This window comes from Halichoeres trimaculatus, unplaced genomic scaffold (assembly GCF_033239565.1).
Source record: "Halichoeres trimaculatus isolate MK-OKI-2021-1 unplaced genomic scaffold, fHalTri1.1 fHalTri1_scaffold_4, whole genome shotgun sequence".
Classification (NCBI taxonomy): domain Eukaryota; kingdom Metazoa; phylum Chordata; class Actinopteri; order Labriformes; family Labridae; genus Halichoeres; species Halichoeres trimaculatus.
Genome location: NW_027437182.1, coordinates 18,283,303 through 18,301,427, shown reverse-complemented (window position 1 = coordinate 18,301,427; position 18,125 = coordinate 18,283,303). Strand labels below are relative to the sequence as shown.

The 18,125-nt window shown below is 40.7% G+C and overlaps 4 protein-coding genes across 4 annotated transcripts; 2 read left to right on the top strand and 2 right to left on the bottom strand.

Annotated features, from left to right (window-relative positions):
* The first annotated feature begins 491 nt into the window (after positions 1-491).
* On the top strand, positions 492-2,906 carry timm13 (translocase of inner mitochondrial membrane 13 homolog (yeast)). The gene is made up of 3 exons (XM_074669055.1): positions 492-742; positions 1,121-1,189; positions 1,479-2,906. Exons 1-3 carry the CDS (start codon positions 623-625, stop codon positions 1,575-1,577), a joined length of 288 nt encoding a protein of 95 aa, XP_074525156.1. The 5' UTR covers positions 492-622; the 3' UTR covers positions 1,578-2,906.
* Positions 2,907-2,926: 20 nt separating this feature from the next.
* Positions 2,927-9,367, bottom strand: tmprss9 (transmembrane serine protease 9). The gene is made up of 15 exons (XM_074669054.1): positions 9,217-9,367; positions 9,011-9,138; positions 8,863-8,930; positions 8,607-8,782; positions 8,423-8,467; positions 7,863-7,976; positions 7,574-7,739; positions 7,221-7,495; positions 6,360-6,502; positions 5,104-5,336; positions 4,823-4,965; positions 4,579-4,747; positions 4,187-4,452; positions 3,940-4,076; positions 2,927-3,387 (listed from the first exon to the last, which is right to left on the bottom strand). Exons 1-15 carry the CDS (start codon positions 9,365-9,367, stop codon positions 3,226-3,228), a joined length of 2,376 nt encoding a protein of 791 aa, XP_074525155.1. The 3' UTR covers positions 2,927-3,225.
* Positions 9,368-12,360: 2,993 nt separating this feature from the next.
* Positions 12,361-15,220, bottom strand: lsm7 (LSM7 homolog, U6 small nuclear RNA and mRNA degradation associated). The gene is made up of 4 exons (XM_074668865.1): positions 15,065-15,220; positions 14,724-14,814; positions 14,532-14,603; positions 12,361-12,740 (listed from the first exon to the last, which is right to left on the bottom strand). The coding sequence occupies exons 1-4, from the start codon at positions 15,068-15,070 to the stop codon at positions 12,598-12,600; spliced, it is 312 nt and encodes a 103-aa protein (XP_074524966.1). The 5' UTR covers positions 15,071-15,220; the 3' UTR covers positions 12,361-12,597.
* Positions 15,221-15,367: 147 nt separating this feature from the next.
* Positions 15,368-17,610, top strand: LOC141789455 (kelch-like protein 23). Its single transcript, XM_074668862.1, has 3 exons — positions 15,368-16,412; positions 16,545-16,956; positions 17,093-17,610. The coding sequence occupies exons 1-3, from the start codon at positions 15,419-15,421 to the stop codon at positions 17,394-17,396; spliced, it is 1,710 nt and encodes a 569-aa protein (XP_074524963.1). The 5' UTR covers positions 15,368-15,418; the 3' UTR covers positions 17,397-17,610.
* The last annotated feature ends 515 nt before the right edge of the window (positions 17,611-18,125 follow it).

The window sequence follows — 18,125 nt, the reverse complement described above, 5'->3', positions numbered from 1 at the left end:
CCGTGAGTATATAAAATTAGCAAAAACAAACAAACAAACAACAACAACAACAACAACAACAAAAACTGTTGGAAAATGTGCCCCTCAAAGCTCCAGGAGGGAACTTTTGATTTGCATTTATTTTGGCACCCCTGCAGACAAATGGTTTATCCCTCCGTTAATTTTAATTTTGACGTCTACATATGTGTTTTTTCTTCAGCCTCCCAGTCAGATATCACTAATTGAACATCTGTGTTGAAGAAAATGTTAAAAAGGTGCACTCCTTTGAGTGTTGAAAATGAGTATTATTTTGGTCCAGTTGGTAGAAAAATAACATATAATCAATAAAATTCACATTAGGAAAGACTAAGTTCAGCCTATTGGTTTGTCTCTCCACACCAGTCCCAGACTACCATGTGGCCCCATGGGAAAATTATAAAGCATGCAAGTTAACCAACACATGTCAAAGTTCTGAACGTCAAAAACTACATATCCCATGTTGGAATGGCTTAAGGGGAAGTGACGTATTGCATCTTCCGTCGCTGTCAAGGGCATCGAAAACTTACGAACCTAGCAGCCGCTTCTGCACGTGCATCTAAGGAAGTTCTTTGAGGTCTTTGGTCTAAGACAGGGCTCTGTAAAAATGGACGGGTTCGGTTCCGACTTTGCCGCAGGGGGATCGGGAGGAAAATTAGACACTGGGACGATTATGGAGCAGGTTAAGGTCCAGATAGCAGTGGCTAACGCGCAGGAGCTTCTACAGGTAAATCAATGGACGCAGACTAGCTTGTTAAACTTACACACACGAAATTATGGTTACCGAACGGTGGGAGAACCTTTATTTTTCCTGTTTGACTGGTTGTGACAATGTAAGAACACACGACTGTTAATGTTGTTCATCAGCTGCCGTGTGTCGTCTGCAACACAGCAGCAAACGTTTGTCATTGAATCAATCCGTTACGATATGTACACGTCCAAAATCCGCGACTCTTTAACGTTGATCACGTATAATCATTAACTTTTTGAATCTTCACAACGAAATGTCAAAGATATTAATACAACTTGGTGATGCTAACCACTGCTGTGACCGCAAGCCAGCTTGGAGTACTCGATGTAAACAACCATTTTCCTTGTGTTGCAGAGAATGACGGACAAATGCTTCAAGAAATGCATAGGTAAACCAGGGAGCACGCTGGACAACTCTGAGCAGGTATGTATTTGGGCATCAAAATCAATCAATGTTGGATAACAGATGAGATAAGACCAACCAATGCTACAGAAATGTTAAACCTGGCGTGCGCACAACTCACATCCTTAAATATAAATACATAAAAAAATGCCTTTTCTTAGGCTTGTTTATTTATGGATATTTAAATTTGATAATTAAAGTATGTGAGTAGTATAATGTTCAGATTTTAAATGTCTGACAAACAAAAACAAATTCCTTTTTTCAATTTTCTAGTTTTTATTCATATTTATTGTCACTTTTATCTTCACAGAAATGTCTCGCCATGTGTATGGACCGGTACATGGATTCCTGGAACATTGTGTCCCGAACATATAACTCTAGATTACAGAGAGAGAGGGCTCGCATGTAATATTCCCCACCATTTTTAGCCTTCTTCAGACTGCTGCCTACAGGGAGGAAGAGCACAGTTTACCACTGGAGGAGCTGTGTATCTGTGTGCGCAGCAAACCATCAACTTCTGTCACAGTACCTCACTCACAGACAGACAGGCGAGCAGACCCTGTGGACACCTGGCATAACAGAGTCTCCTCTGGACATTTTACTTTCAATCTCATGAACAGCTAATTATTATAATTTTTTGTAGGTATTGGTTTTCCTGGTTAACAAGTTAACATAAGTTGTAAGAGGATTTTTTTCTGTTTTGAGCTTCATGATCTCAGACATATTGTCGTCCAAGCTGAAGCTCTAAATTGAGTGTGTGTTTTTGAATGCGCCTAACCCTGTGATTGATTAGCAACCTTTCCAAGGTGTTTCTTACATTTTGAGCAGTGCATGCTGGGATATGTTTCAGGCCTCTGGACAAGAAAAAACTGTAGTGCAGTGGTACAATTGTTCAACAGCATGTGTTTTCTGTGGTATAGCTTTCATAGAAATTGTCACCTTCTGTCCTTAAACTGAGTTGCTCGTGTTTATTTTTTACAAAAAGCCTGCCCAAGCAACACAGGTAGAATAAAAAATACAAAGAGGAAAAGAGTCTACCCTTTGTCTGCAATGAGACCTTATTTGCTTCACTTCTTTTCCACTGAGTCAACTCAAAGGTTGACTGAGTATTTGTGTGTTGAAGATATGCAGCAGAACTGCAGCACTTCAGGGACAAAACAAACTCTCCTAACACACCTTGAAGACTTGAGCAGAAACTCAGTGTTTTCACAACTTGACATTCACAGGCCTACAAACAGTCCTATGTTGAAGTGCGCCTGGAGAACAAAAATGTTTTGTTTGACCTGTTTTCTGCTTGTCACTCTATCTGCAGCCCTCCACAGTAGTGGGCTTGTTTCAGCAGTGTCTGCTTGCTGCACAGGGGAGGCTGAACCCTTCTCAGCTTTGTGTGCATGGGTTGTCGGATATCAGGGAACCACCTGGGAGTTTGTGTAGCCAAAAAGCCAGGAATCTCTGTGAGCATGATCAGCAGAGAAAATAGGTATAGATTTTAATGAAAGCAATCAATAAATCTGGTCAGAGAGGTTTGTTCTAGTTTTTTTTTTGTTGTTAAAATGAATATCTATCACTGAAACCTTACCATGGGTTGCCCTTAACAAAATCAAGTCAGCAGGTGTACTCCTTTAACATTTTTTCCACATAGAACCATGTTATTCCATGAAAAACAACTTTACCCTGTACCAAAATGACATCATTGCCTTCTGTTTTGTACATTAAAATAAAGACACCATTTGTATGTTCTCAGCCCCACAAAAAAAAAAAAACAGAATAAAAAAACACATCAGGTGTGTCTGACAGGACAAATAAATAATTGAAATAAATAAATCCTTCACCATCCAGAAGAATGTAGTTCAGTGTTCTGTTTTCCTAAATGTCATTAAAAAGGGTCTCAGTCAAGATGATTGCAGAGTCTAATAAATAGCACCCATGTGTGTGAAAGTGGCTTTAAGTAGTCCTCATACAGTTCATTCTCATGTTATGATGCTTCAAGGAAATCCTCTGTGCCTATAATGTAGTTGGTCTTATTTCTAAAGGTTGGCTCCCCATGCTCTGTCTCTTCAGAAAGGCAGGTATGTTGAAATCCATTTCCTGACCGATGTCACTTGAGTATAAACCCCTGGGTAACCTGTTCGCCCACATCCGTGTCCCCAGCTGGTCACTCCAGCAATAAACCACTGTCCAGACGGCTGACGACAAGTCAGAGGCCCTCCAGAGTCTCCCTGGATGGAGGAGGTGAGAGAAGAGGTGTGAAAGATTAAAAGATAGATGTTCAAATACTCAAAACACACTGATAGGGAGAGTGGATCAGTTGACTAGGAAAGAGGGAGCAGTGGAGGATGTAAGAGGGAAAGTCACCAGTATCATTGGTAAGATGCCAGGTGCTTTGACCAAGACAGGAATGCATTTTGGTTTCCTTACATAAGAGGATTACAGAGAGGGAGCAGGTAACAGGGGTGAAGACTCTCTTTTGAAGGGAAAAAGTTTTACTCTTCGTTTTCCTGGATAAGACTCTATAATGTAAGTACAGGAAACATTTCCTTTCCTACACCATGCTTACCCTGAAATAAAACTGCATGACAATCAAAACAACATGAAATAGTCATATGGTTTAACTCATCCCAATGACTTGTGATTAAAACCCTGCTGTGCTCTGGTTATTCATCTACTGTAAAGTCAGAGCCACAGCGTTTTTTCCTCAGCCAACACTACTGTGCAGTCTTAGTCCATGCTAGCAGGACTGTAACCCCAGAGTGTTTTGAAAATGTCCTTACCAAACAGGTGTCTCTGCCTCCCTCCATATGTCCTGCACACATCATGCTTGGGGTCAGCACAGCGCCATATGAGAGCTGACAGTCTGTCTGCTCAATGATGCTCACTGCAGCTTTCTGCAGCAGGTTGGTCAGTGAACCTAAGACAAAGGGTAATCCTGTTAATCAGTTATACAAGATATTTGCACATTATTTTCTATTAGAAATCCAGTTAATGTCACGTTTGAATAATAAATCATTAATCTCTGACCTCCTTCCCTCATGGATCCCCAGCCTGTGATATAGCACTCTGAGTTCTTGAAGAAGTGGTGTACAGGTGAGGGAAGACACACAGACTGGATGGTGTAGGACATCGGGGCTGGAACTGTCAGCTCCAGTAGAGCCACATCATGGTCCATGTTGGTACCATTGAAGGCTGGGTGTATGATGATTCTCTGGATGGGGATAACCAGGGCACCAACACCTGAACGCAGCACAGATCCTAGACTCACTGTCCAGTCAGCTGGACTAAGGTCACTGGAGGGTGAAAGAGTCTGGATTATTCTGGTTGGAATGTAAGTTTGATTTTTTAATCTGCTGCTTTGCTTAAGTATTCATCTAGAGTAAGGCATCTGCAGTGTGAAATTCTGTGGTTAGCTGTACCTTTTGAAGCAATGAGCTGCTGTGAGGAGCCACTTGCTGTGAACAAGAGTAGCACCACAACGGTGGAGTCTCTGGTACTGAAGACTGCCAATCCAAGGCCACTCCCCCCTCCGAGCTGTGACTCCACCCACAATCTTGTGTGTGCCCAGAGCAGGACGCACACCACATGCTGAAATATATACTGTATGTCAGCAGAATTTCCCTTAACACCTGACGCATGCACTCCTTACTACTTAAAACCTACCACAGTTCCTTTCATCTGCCTGGTTGGGGCAGTCGGGGACTCCGTCACACTCAGGGTTGACTTTGCTGATACAGGTGGAGGCGCTGCACTGGAAGTTTCCACTGCAGTTTGAGACTGGATGACATGGTACACACATCATGTAGCTTTAATGTAAGATAAAACAATAAATCCACATCCTTTACACTTCATTTCTAACTGGCTACGGGTCATTTCTGACAGTAACATTACCAGGTAGCACTGGTTCAAATGACACGTCCATGGCTGGTGCTGAGGGCACAGGCAGATCGATAAGGCTTCCTCCTGTTGTAGGAGCCGGCACAGTGGAAACATCCTGAGAGTTATCCTGGACCAGGCTGGGATCAGTGTGACTTAGAATCCAGTTGCGGAGTCTGGTGACACGGGAATAAATGCCAGGCCGGTTGACCTGGGCACATCCTATGCCCCAGCTCACAACCCCAGCCAGGAAGAACCTCCCTGGGGCCCCCTGACACACCAGAGGCCCTCCAGAGTCCCCCTGCAGAGCAAACATAAACACATGTAACTCTGAGCACAATGCTTAGCTCCTATGTATTTTATTTTGACTGGTTCAGCTGGTTCTTTATCAAGTTAGCTTTGTTGTGAATAGATGCTATAAAATAATGTGTCTGACTGATTTTAGTGTCTGTCTTTTTTGAAGTTAAGTTTTTTACTGGATGATTTTAATGACACAAGGCTGAACCAGTTTCAGGATGCTAGTAGAGGAAAACTGAAAATAATGCTCTGATATAAACATTTACAGAATGCATACAAAAATATGACTCAAGACTTTGGATTGTTTTAGCCACATGATATGTTACAAGGTAAATCTGGCTCGAGACTTGTAATATATAAAAACCTCCACCAGGAGAAGTGTTTTGTTTTTTCACTGTAATAAAATGACTATGCATATTATGTTACACTTGAGAAACCTAAAATTTTATCAGGTGTTTTTACCTTATATTCAGTATAAAATGTATTTTTAGACTTAAAATGAGCCACATATACCTGACCAGTCCAGAAAAATGTCTTATTTCAAGTTATTTAAAGACAAAAATAAGCTCTGAATTGCTTGTAACAAGTAAAAAATAATAAAATAAAATAAAATAAATTCAAGCAAAATTTTCTTGTTCAATTGGCAGATTTTTTACTTGTCACAAGCAATTCAGACCTATTTTTTGTCTTTGAATAACTTAAATCAAGACATTTTTTTCTGGACTGACTAGTGGAATGTGGCTCATATCAGGTATAACAAGACAATTTTTACTTAAAATAAGACAAAAACTCTTCATAAGATTTCATTTTTTGCAGTGTTTGCTTTAATGAAATAACACAAAAAGCCCAAAGGCCTCTATTTGTGAGTAGAGTTAAAAAATAGTTCTGACCTTATTTCAAGTTTAAAGATAGAGAAGAAAGATGACATCATCAAACTTTGCCTCAAGACACTTTTGAAAGACAACTGTAAGCTGATACCTCGTCCTTTTATTCTCATCTCCTGTGAACCAGGTGAAGCAGCACTGACCTGACATGAGTCCACCTTGCCCTGCAGGAATCCAGCGCACATCATGTTGTTAGTAATCGCTCCTCTGTACACCGAAGATTTGTTGCACACCTTGGAGTCAATGATCTTCACTACAGCTTTCTGCAGCGTGGGAGGCACAGCAGCTAAATGACAGAAGAGTTCAGGACGAATGAGTAACACGTGCTGATTGTATTTCAGCCTGTGGTTTTGTAAGTGTACTGCTAGTTGTCTGTTTACAGGAAATGAAGATAAAAAAGCACGTTTGTTACTCACAGCACAGCATCCTTCTGTATCATAGCTCCGATTTTGCAGTCCAGTTGATTCATAGTTATTTGTAACTTATTAGATGATTGAACTGACATGTCATGGTACACTGCAAAAACTGAAACCTATCAAGTGTTTTTGTCTTATTTTCAGTAGAAAATTCCTTTTTAGACTCAATATGAGCCAAATTCACATGACCAATCCAGAAAAATATCTTGTTTAAAGTTATTTAAGGACACCAATGAGGTCTGAATTGCTCGTAACCAGTAAAAAAATCTGCCAATGGAAGAAGAGAAAAATTACTTGTATTAAGACATTGTTCTAGTCTCAAGGAAATTTTCAAGCAATTTTTTCTTGTTCCATTGGCAGATTTTTTTTACTGGTTACAAGCGATTCAAACCTCATTTTTGTACTCTGACAACTTGAAACAAGACATTTTTCTGGATTGATAAGTTGAAAGTGGCTCATATCGAGTATGATAAGACAATTTTTACTTGAAAAGAAGACAAAAACACTTGATAAGATTTCAGTTTTTTGCAGTGTATCATGTTGCTCTGCTTTACTGTGAATTCTGATGATGCTCTAAGTTTGACTCACGGTTAAACTGGTGCAACGCGCCCCACCCTGACACCACACAGCTCTGTCCAGGGGTGAACACGTGAGACGATGAGGGTAGACAGACAGGCTGGATGTACAAGCTGAAGGTGAGAGGGGTCTCCAGCTCCAGCACGGCCACATCATTGTTGGTGGTCATAGAGTCGTAGTGCGAAGACACAACCAGGGATTTGATGTTTATGATTTTGGACTCAGACTCCTCGCCGCTCACAAGTCTGGCTCCCACCAAGGCCGTCCACTGACTGGGGTCATTTTCACTTAATGAGAAGAGCAAATGGCGTCAAAAGTTTACCAACAACCAAAGACCAAGCCTGTGAATGATCCCGACTGCCTACCTCTCAAAGCAGTGCGCTGCGCTGACCAGCCAACGGTTACTGATGATAGAGGCTCCACACGTGTGGCGCCCGTGGAGCCTCAGACTGACCTGCCATGGCAGCTCCCCTTGTCGAGCATCCTCACCACCCACCACACGACTCCCCATTACAGGACGAGTCCCACAGGCTGAGGAGGAAAGGTTTGACTGAGCTGAGAGTTGTGCTGTGAGTCTGATCAAGAACCAGTATGTCAAGACCTTACATTTGCAACATCACAGCAATCAAAAACCAAGATTCAAGAGTCATTCACCACAGCGAGCTTCATCAGATCCATCAGCACAGTCAGGGATGAAGTCACATTCTGGATTCACTTTGGTGACGCATTCTCTGTTGTCACAGGTGAAGGTGTTGTCTGGACACTTAGCTGGAGGGAAAAGGTGATGAATAAAGTGAGGAAAAGTGTCACAGCAATGACTTAGTATATTTCCTTTGCAGGGCAATGAAATTCAAAGGCCTGAAATGACAAGCTAACTCACTTTGAAGCTTACTCCCTGCAAAAATACAAACTCAGTCTCAGCTAATGAGAGGCTCTGTGCAGCTGAGCTTTGCAAAGTAAATTGGTTTCCATCAATGTTTTTGATCCTGTTTCGCAGTGGTGATAAAATGGCAGGGGGGATTTTTCTAATGCCAGTACGAACAACAGGAATGGTGACTACTATTGTTAAGATAAAAAATAATGAACAGATACTTTAAAAGTCAGGATTAAACAAGTGTGACAGATAAGCTCATATTGCACAGTGTAGTCTGATTTTTTTTAATCCTGGAATGTTACATGGTTTTATTTGCTACAGTATTTACATATTCACTCACCAATCATCTCGTCTCCAATTGCATAAAATGACTTCCCACTGGCTCCTAGGAATGAACAGAAAATCAGACACTACATCCAGTGAATGATGACACAAGGCACTTCCCCGCTCTTTTGTCTCTCCCACTTAAAAGCAGGCATTTTTGAACCACAGCCAGTCAGCTGATGACAGAAAAGTTTCACTACCCAGTAAGATGATAGCGCTGATCTCTCCAAACTCTGGCACCTTCAGTGGCTTCCCGTGCATCTCTGAGCTGAGTCCAGCTCTCAGCAAGTCCTGAACAAAGTTATCTGAATACTGCTGGACTTTGGACACCTTGAAGACTAGTCTGAAGGTCGCCATCACATCCCCGTTGATGTTACTAGGAGGACAGGAGAGCACGCTGTTATAATTGTTGCTCAGAATAAGTTGCATTTTATTCTCAGCTCAGCTTTGACTTACCCATAGGCAACAATACTGCAACCAACAAAGTGATGTGATATTGATGAGGCACTGAAGACATTTTTAATCTGAAACAGAGGGAAAGTTAAATGTTGGACACATTTTAATGTGAAACCAGGGTCCTCAACATGCAGCAGTTTGGACTGACCTTGGATTTTAACACTGATGACAGTACAATGGAGAAGCCTGAGTTCTCCTCCTGCAGAGCAGGGTCATACTTCAGACCTTTCAGCTCCAGTGTCTCCATGAAATAATGCTGTTCTTGCACCAAGTAGGCTAGGAAACAAACATAACAGTTTTATAGCAAATACCTGTTGAATATTTGTGGTAACATCACAGTCATGTCAGACTTACCAATAACCAAGCCTACAAAGATCCCGACTAGAAGGAAGAAGATGAAGAAGGCCATGAGGGTGCTCCTGCAGCAGGCAGAGCTGGAAGGAGCAGATGAGGCCTCTGGAGAGGACCAAGCTCCCCCTTCTTCTCCATCTTTCTTCACCTTCATGTTGGATTCACTGCACTAACCTCACAACTCACATGCGTATGTGTCCAGTACTGATTATGTCTTATCGACAGAATGGCCCAGTCCTGGAGGAAATGAGGAAACATTTTCACAACATTTCACTAAAAATGATAAGTGGGGAGCAAGGTTGTAATAGTTAACTAAAACGAAGCTAAAAACAAAAACTAAAATTTAAAATACATCCCAGTTAACTCAAACCAATAAAAACTAGAAAAGAAAACAAAAACAATAAGTAAACTAAAACTGTATCTTGTGTTCACAAAACTAACTGAAACAAACTAAAATTAAAGACAAAATCTCCTTAGTTATAGTTTTTGACAATATTAATAGCCTTTAGGATTTAAATTAATCCGACACATTTTCCCAACCAATTTTAGACAGTTTTAGGCAGTTGTCAGTGCTGTACAGCACCATCATAGCGACGTATAGGGACGTGCTTGTTTACTGCACTGACTGGCTGTGCGCTGTGCTGCGACCAAATGTAGTGGAGCAATGAATTAGAGCATCTGTAATAGTTTAATTCTTACAGAGTCCAAGTTTTTATTTATTGAAGCTCATATTATATTGTTCCTTACAATTTATGTTAATATTATTTTAATGTAATTTATTTCAACATTATTTTATATTATTTATGCCTATATTTTGTATACTGAGTTTATATTATTTTCATGTGTTTAAGGCAGCAGCCAACATTTCAGTATCAGCATTGACTGAGCAGTGAGCACTATGTTGAACTTGAATATTAACAGTATGACAAAACATTTATCCTGACTTCTTTAAATTATGCACCTGGTTAATAAGGTATGAAAAAACTAAAACTAAACTAAAACTAAGCCTTGTTGCAAAAATCAAAACTAAATAGAAACTAGAATACCTGCTCTAAAACTAATTAAAACTAAACTGTAATGGAAAATAAAATGTCAAAACTAACTAAAACTAAACTATAATGACAAATCCAAAACTATTATAACCTTGGTGGGGAGGTGTGGAAAGAGCTCTATCGGTGTCCCAGTTGCATTTAGAAGTAAGAGATGTGGTCGTTTTATCAGGGAAAATGAACACACGAGTAAAACAAATCTGAGCACGAGCAAAGGCTGCGAACAAAAAACAACACAACACAACTCTTTGGAATACCGTGCTAATGAGAAAGTTCGATAATATCAACTGGAATAACAATCTACATGAATTCAGGGCCAATACGTTAAACTTCGACCCCTAAATAAAGGATAGTTTATTTAAATCAAGACCGAGATGCTCATTTTATTATCTATAGGGAGATTGAGATCATAAACACAAATGACAATCTGTGCTGGCTGAGATTGTACGGGCGTGCGTAAAAGAGACCGTGGTGGCCATGTTGCCCGACGCTCACAAAATTGCCAGCAGAAAACAAGACCGCTCACTATTAAGACAACGAGACAGTCCCTAAATTGAATACGTTGTTTCAGTAACTAAGCGGACACAGTGGGGTTTTCACTAAACTTTCAAATTACGCAGGGCAACTTCGCGCGCATCACAGCAGATAACATCAAACAATAAAGGCTTTATTTTCCGAGGTGAACCCACTTACCTCTTTCTGCGCTCATTCCTCTGAGCACGGACTCCAAGATGTTCTGCAGGTCCTCCAAAATCCAGATGGATGGAGAAAGACAGGGTACAGTACCAAGGGGCCCGCTATTTGTTTCACCTGCCGAGGGGCGTTTCTTGCCCGTCCCGCTGTTTGCTCACCTTTTCAGTTTACTTTCAGGAGCAGAATCAGCTTTAGAAATCCCCGGCAGACCCTCCTCCCGTTGGTCCCGATCCTTTTGGTTACACCCAAATGTGCACAGACTTATCCACAAAGCTCCCATAATCTTCGGTTAATAACAAACATCAACTGCTCCTGAAGTAACGAGCTGCTATAAAGAGTAAAAAAGAAATTATATGCATGTCAAAAAAACAGGGTTTGGGACTGAAGAGTCCACCAATCCGCAGCCCCCTCAGCTGCCTCCTATCTGCGCTCCATTGACACAGTGACTGAGCAGCAGAAGGTGAACCTCTTCACTCCTGGCTGCATGGCCAGGCCCACAACACCTGGCAGACCACTGAGGTCCTTTTACCAGGATTACAGCTTCTCTTATCAGATAGAGTGTCTCCTCTGGGACTGAGTAGCCTACTGCACTTTAGTTGACAGGGAGAACAGAAGTAGAGTAAGAAGTGTGTGCTTTGAGATTTTTTTTACTCTGTTGGTATTTGTTATTCAAACCAGCTCCTCTGGTCTTTATGGTCCTGTGATCTGATGGCTTGTAATTTTTGTAAGAATAAAACAGCTAAATAGAGGAGAAGTCTTAAAAATTCCGAATCCTCCCGGACCCTACCTTAAGTGTCCTTCTGAAAATAGTAATTGCAACAATGGGTCTTTGTGTTCAGACAGCCTCCCATGGCTTATCTTCACACACAAGAGCAATCTCTTCATCCCTTTAAACACTTTGGAAGACCAACATCAAATACTGCCATCCAAACAAGTGGTCTTGAGTTTAACTTATTCTACAGTTCACACAAAAGACTAAATAGTTCATTTCAAGATGTTACATATTTGATTCATTTAACTCGATTTGCAGTAGTTTAAATGTCTTCATTTTAGACTATGCAGGAAAGCTAACTTTTACAATGGTTTCTACCTGGTTAATTAAGGTAGTGATGACAGTGTGAGACAGACAACAGGTGACAGAGTTGAACATGAGTGTTCAAGATTCTATATTGGGTGTAATTGAAGAGAAGAAGCTGTTTGAATCCAGTCTGTCCAGCAAATAGAACACAACTCAAATTGTTCAGTTTCCTGACAGACATTATAAATCACTAAGCTAAGATTTTAAAGTTACAAACACACACACATACATCCAAGAGAGAGCAACACTCAAATCAAATTATCATTTTATTTATTTTTTTAGCAAAAACAACGAAGAATAGTAAAAAGTTGATTTATTCTAAAAGGAAAATGTTTTTTCTAACAGAAGCCAACTTTGTGGGCTTTTTTTTTACAACTGAAATATATGCTAACTGCACACCAAAGACAGGAACCAAAGTGAAGTCCTTTCAAATGTCCTTTTTTTGCTCAACATATGGTTCTTAATAACTGAAATTTGCTTTGTCATACACATTATTACTGTTGCATTTTAAAAAATTTAAACAACAAAAGAGTCCACAAATGTACGTGTATGTTTGAAATACTGTTAGCCATCCTGCTGCTGTATGAACGGGTTGGGTATGGCCTCCATGCCGTCCTGAGGACAGATTAACACTACAGAAGTTCCTCTGCAGACCACCAGCCCGAGCTGCCGGGTGTCTTCTGTCAGCTTCAGCTGGTCGTCTGGATCTGGACAAACAAAGATGGACAAGTGTTGTAGACATGAAAAAGTTTCTGTTTGCTAGAGGGGCAATTTCAGGGCTGAATGTAAATCCATGTTAGCCTTTCGAGGGAATGCTAAATGACCTGTGTTGTTAAGCAGCACTGACACTTTTAGGTTAATCAGTTATTTGATGGCAATCATTCTTTTAACCTTACAAACTGTTTCGGGTCAAATTTGACCCAGTTTCTAAAAATGGATTTTAGATCTATCAGCGTGGGTCAAGGGAAATTTTTTTACATAGTATCTCGATCAACACAGCAACGCATAGGGATCATCATGATGCAATGCTCGTCACTTGCACTTCTTCTTACTGTATCCATAGCAACATCAGCAGCAGGGTGGACTTCCTGTACTCAAAAGACTAAGATTCCTTGCAAACAGAACATGCTCTGACAACAAACTAATGTTCCTTTTGATGGGGATATCCCGATGGGGTATACATGGACAAAATATTTGGGTTAGGAAAGGAGTAACCCTGGGGTGAGTTCTGGGTTTAAAAAACAGAATATGAGCATACTTCTATACTATTTCTAAAGGGTAACCTGTGTTAACAAGCAAAACCGAGTTATTGCTAATATTCCAAATATGAAAGGGTTACAGACTGCATGTACGAAAGGGTTAAAGACATGAGTCTGCCACTTCTACTAAGTGTTATATTTGTATAAGTTCTCACAGTGCCAGTTAAACTTAAGAAGGAAATAAACAGTTTTTTGTCTGGTCGGCAAATGTTTCATACAATGAATTTGTTTTTGCTGCTGTAAAGCAGTGGCAGAAAATTAATGTAAAATCTCTTAACATGTCACAGATTGAAGAAAGAACTCAAAGGCTTTGAATGATTTAAATTGCATATATGTAATAAGAACAGTTAATTAGAAGTTTGCTTTGGTCCAGGTTTATAACAGCAGCTATACGTGTTACAAACTAGCAGATGTCTCTGTACCTTCTATGCTAAAACCCTGTACATAGCTTCATCTGCTTATTATTACTTAACAATATGCACAATATTAATCCACATGAGGTAATTCAATTGAGTTCAATCCAATTTCTGACTAAGATTTAGAAATTAAACCTTTTATGATAATGGGTTTTGTAGTCCCTAAGTAGAGAACTCTGATTACCAGTCATAATATAGGAATTGAAATTCTTTGAATTCCAGATATGGATCTTTTGACCACTTTAGTTTTTGACAATAATAAAATGCAATTACTACAAAGGTCTACCTTAGAAATCACAGTATTAGCTTTGTCTTTTCTTAAAGGATGTCTTTATTCTACTATTTGATAGGACATGGGGAATATTTCGTTTATGAATGGTGGGGCACAGAGGGCTTAAGTTTTATTCAGATTATGGTTATTGTGTATAATAATATATTGGTTTGTTTTGACAGGGACAGTGTACAGCCATATAGCAGTACCAGAGTTGATTGTTGTTTAATTTACCCCTATAGTTCCTGGGCAGGAGACAGAGATGATGTCTCTGATGAAAACAAGCATCACACAGACAGTTGAACACAATTCATAACCACTTAACAAGTACATGGGTTACAGTGAAATTAACAGTGCAGTGTTAAAAATTATGAATAAATAAATAAAAAGTGTCTGCACACACTGATGTAAACTCTTTTAAAGGTGTAGGAGCACAGCAGTGGAAACCACAAAGTTTTCATAAGTTATGTTGTAGTCGGTCAGCTCACAAGTCTGACATTTCCAATACTAACATGCCAATCTTTAGCTTAATGTTGTATTTACTGAACTTACCCCGCATGTATTCGATAGTGCCATCCAACACCAGGTTCAACAGGGGATCAAAACCTTTCAGCACACCACTGGCTGTGAGAGACGCAGAGCACAGAGCGTAAATTTTACTCGGGATGCGTTCAAAGTCTTCACGGGAAACACGTTTAGTTTCAACTTGAATTAATTAGCTTTCAATTCAATTAACATATTTACCCTCTCGACCTCCTTGAAACTTCACACGAATCGGCTTATCGATGTATTTAGACAAGTCGAAGATGCTCTCCTTTTTCTTCTTTTCTTTATCCTGCAGGATGAGAGATAAATACTACTTTGAGACATTGTTAGCTAACAGCGTCCATACACTAACTTAGCTACAGGCTAGCTTCGAAGGGCTAGCAAAGTACATAAACTGGTTTAAGTTTTCCAAATAGCTCTTTTTTCATGCCAGATCATTTTTCAAATAAACAGGACATGCCTCAGAGTCCCTCTGATAATGTTTAATACTGTGTATACAAATATTTGGTTGAATGAAAACGAAAACCACACGGACTCACCGCCATGTTAGCTGTTTGACACGGAAGTACAACCTCTGACCACCGAACTTCAACCAATCAAATCTTTGAGCGCCTTGCTGACGTCATTCGTTTTGTTATTTGTTTAGTTGACGATTATTTTCAACAAATTTTAATTATCCGAGGCTCTCCATTTTTTTTATCTCCCAGAATGATCTTTCAAGCCTTAGCTTGTGTTAAAATTAGCATCTGCCTTTGCACTGACCTCCTTTTACTGGTTGCATCCAGCCTGCACAGTCAGGGGGAAATTCTATTAATAACACAGTTGGTGGGTTGTAAACCAGAACGAGGACAAGGGGGTGTGCAGAAGAGGTTGTTGTGGCTGTTTGTTGTGACATGGCCTGCAGAGCGGACATTGATCTTAAATCACAGCATTTTGAATTCACAGTTTTGTCTGAACAGATAGACAAACTCCAGGAGGATGAATCTTCGCATCATGTGCAAGACTCTCGAGATTCCGAGCCTGATGTAATCCCTGATGCGACTCTGCAGGTGGAAGGGGAGAGTTTTTATGTCAATCGTCGCCGACTGGCTCTCCTGAGTCCATACTTTAGGGCTCTGTTTTTTGGCTGTGGCGTTGAGAGTCGAAGAAGGAGAGTTGAGATCAAAGGTGTGAGCCTGCAGCATTTCAGTGTTTTGATGGAATACAGCAGAACCTGCAGCCTAGCTTTGAACAGAGACAATGTTCTAGGTATACTTGAGACAGCAGATTTTTTACAGCTGGAGAGAGCTCGTCTGCTGTGCTGCAAGTTCCTGGAACGGGAGCTGCACCTCAGTAACTGTCTGGGGATGATGGCCTACGCTTGGAGGCTGGGCTGCACTCAGCTCTACAGGGCTGCACGACAGGTGGTGCTCACACACTTTCCTGCTATTGTGTCTGAGGAGGACTTCCTGTCGTTATCTAAGGAGAACATAGCAGACCTGCTTGCCAGTGATGATCTGGCCATTCATAAGGATGATCTTGCCTTGGAAGCCACCCTGCGATGGGTTTCATTTGACTCTAAACGAGAAGAACACTTCATGGAGCTCATTGAGCTGGTGAGGCCTGAGTCGCTGTCTTTACCCTTTCTCACTGAACTCTTGACTAGAATGAAAAGCTCTGACCCCAGAGCTAAGCTCATCTGCATGCTGAATGAACATTTCCCAGCATCTTGGACAAAGGGCAGGTCAATGAAGAGAATCAGGGCCAGAGAGACCCTCTTTGTACTAGGGGGACCCCATGACCAGGACCAACAGGCACTCAACCAGTTCCACCCACACAGTGGTCGATGGCAGAGCCATTCACCTCTGCAGAGGAAGAATCTCACTCAGTACTCAGTAGCTGCCGTTGGTAAGACTTCAATTATGAGACTGAGATAATGGAGATAATAAACTAAATCGAAAATAAAACTTTGTTCTGACTTTCAATGAAAGTTTCTTCACTTAGAACTCCCTGTCTTATCTGACCTCTTTTTTTCTGCAGGAGACAATGTAGTTGTGACAGGTGGCCACTTCCGGGACGTCCTGTGGTTCAGTGTGGACTGGGTCAGGATTTACGAATGTGGGAACCAGCGCTGGGTAGATGGACCAGCCCTGAAGAAGTCCAGGCACAGCCACTGCTCCATTGGGCAGGGCTCTGTGCTGTATGTCCTCGGGGGCAGTATGGATGAAGGGCTTGTGGCTGACGTAGAGAGACTGGTCCTGGGATCAGAGGAGGGCTGGGAGGGAGTCAGTCCCCTGGTGAGGGCCGTGGAGAGGGCAGCCATTGCTAGTCTAGAGTCCTGTCTCTATGTGGCATGCGGCCTGGATGAAAACGGGGAGGCTTATGGTGGAATTCAGAGGTACGTGGTGAAGGAGGACCAGTGGGATGTGGTCTCCTATTCTCCATTTCCACGGTAAGTGATTTTGTTATGTTATTTAAAGACTCCACTGCTCTGTAATTGTTAAACTTTTTTTCCAGGGTGTTTATTCTTTTAAAAGCATGACTGGGTGAGATTTCTGACAATTCAAATCCTTATGTAATTTTCACAGATATGATTTGGTTGCCACAGAACTCAATGGTGCCCTCTACCTATTTGGAGGCCAAGCCTTGCGTTTCGACATCGACACAGATGAGTGGACCTTACTTGAAGAGGAATTCCTGAACAGAAAGTTTTTCTCTGGCTGTACAACAGTGAGTGGACAAATGTATCTGGTCAGTGAGAAGAAAAGTAACAAAGCATTCCCAAACATGGTGCTGATGGACCCTTACATTGACACCTGCATTGAAGTGGATGATGCCATACCCTGCTCCGTCCCCCTGAGAGGGTGTGTCACAGTGAGAATGGCTACATAAAAGTTTAAATGTGGTTCTCTCCTACATAATTCTGTTTGTTAATGCACTTTATATGACTTTGTGAGAGGCTGTAATGTAATGTGTCATGACTTGGGGTGAAGTTTTGCACAGACTCAAAATTTGTTTAAAAAAGTACTTCAAGAAGACAGCAGTGCAGTTTATATCAATAGAAGTTATTTATTAAAACTTTACACACAATCAATAAATCATCCATGTGCACTCATAAGAAAAAAGTCAAGTGTTACTTTCAGGAAAACAGGAGTTTTTTTCCGACCCTCTAGTTTTAAGTAATTGTGTTAAAAAAAAGCATTGTTAAGGTGGGGGAGGGCAACAAGTGTGACAATCCGTGTATCAGCCCTTTAAGTGCCCTACAACTTCAATCCCACTTAGTGCTGTGAGCTCCAGTTACAAACTTTCTTTTATTCAGTTCACTTCTCCTCCTGTGAGATGAAGAATATGGAAACAGAAAACACTTTTCTACTAAAAATAAATTTCATTTTTTGCTTGTCTATTATACAACATATTTAAGATTATGTTGGTTTTTTCCACCCTGGAAAGTGTTTACAGACACTGAGCCTCATCTTTTATTGTGATAAAATACATACATTAAAAATTAAACAACATTTGTGTCCTAGTAAGGTAGTCGAGCACTGTCTTGGAGTATCAAAATATCAACTTTTCAAAATCCTCTTTACATTTCAGTGTGACATTTATTTATCGGATAAAGCG

What these genes read in the sequence shown, in the direction of transcription:
- timm13 (XM_074669055.1), top strand. Translation starts at nt 623, where the DNA reads ATGGACGGGTTCGGTTCCGACTTTGCCGCAGGGGGATCGGGAGGAAAA. An exon ending in ACGCGCAGGAGCTTCTACAG is followed by an intron (nt 743 to 1,120) that starts GTAAATCAATGG and finishes CTTGTGTTGCAG; the next exon opens with AGAATGACGGACAAATGCTT. An exon ending in CGCTGGACAACTCTGAGCAG is followed by an intron (nt 1,190 to 1,478) that starts GTATGTATTTGG and finishes TTATCTTCACAG; the next exon opens with AAATGTCTCGCCATGTGTAT.
- tmprss9 (XM_074669054.1), bottom strand. Translation starts at nt 9,367, where the DNA reads ATGAAGGTGAAGAAAGATGGAGAAGAAGGGGGAGCTTGGTCCTCTCCA. An exon ending in CTTTGTAGGCTTGGTTATTG is followed by an intron (nt 9,139 to 9,216) that starts GTAAGTCTGACA and finishes TTTGTTTCCTAG; the next exon opens with CCTACTTGGTGCAAGAACAG. An exon ending in GAGGCAGAGACACCTGTTTG is followed by an intron (nt 3,388 to 3,939) that starts GTAAGGACATTT and finishes TCCTCCATCCAG; the next exon opens with GGAGACTCTGGAGGGCCTCT.
- lsm7 (XM_074668865.1), bottom strand. An exon ending in GTTTCAAGGAGGTCGAGAGG is followed by an intron (nt 14,604 to 14,723) that starts GTAAATATGTTA and finishes CGTCTCTCACAG; the next exon opens with CCAGTGGTGTGCTGAAAGGT. An exon ending in CACTATCGAATACATGCGGG is followed by an intron (nt 12,741 to 14,531) that starts GTAAGTTCAGTA and finishes TTGTTTGTCCAG; the next exon opens with ATCCAGACGACCAGCTGAAG.
- LOC141789455 (XM_074668862.1), top strand. Translation starts at nt 15,419, where the DNA reads ATGGCCTGCAGAGCGGACATTGATCTTAAATCACAGCATTTTGAATTC. An exon ending in GTACTCAGTAGCTGCCGTTG is followed by an intron (nt 16,413 to 16,544) that starts GTAAGACTTCAA and finishes TTTTTTCTGCAG; the next exon opens with GAGACAATGTAGTTGTGACA. An exon ending in TCCTATTCTCCATTTCCACG is followed by an intron (nt 16,957 to 17,092) that starts GTAAGTGATTTT and finishes TAATTTTCACAG; the next exon opens with ATATGATTTGGTTGCCACAG.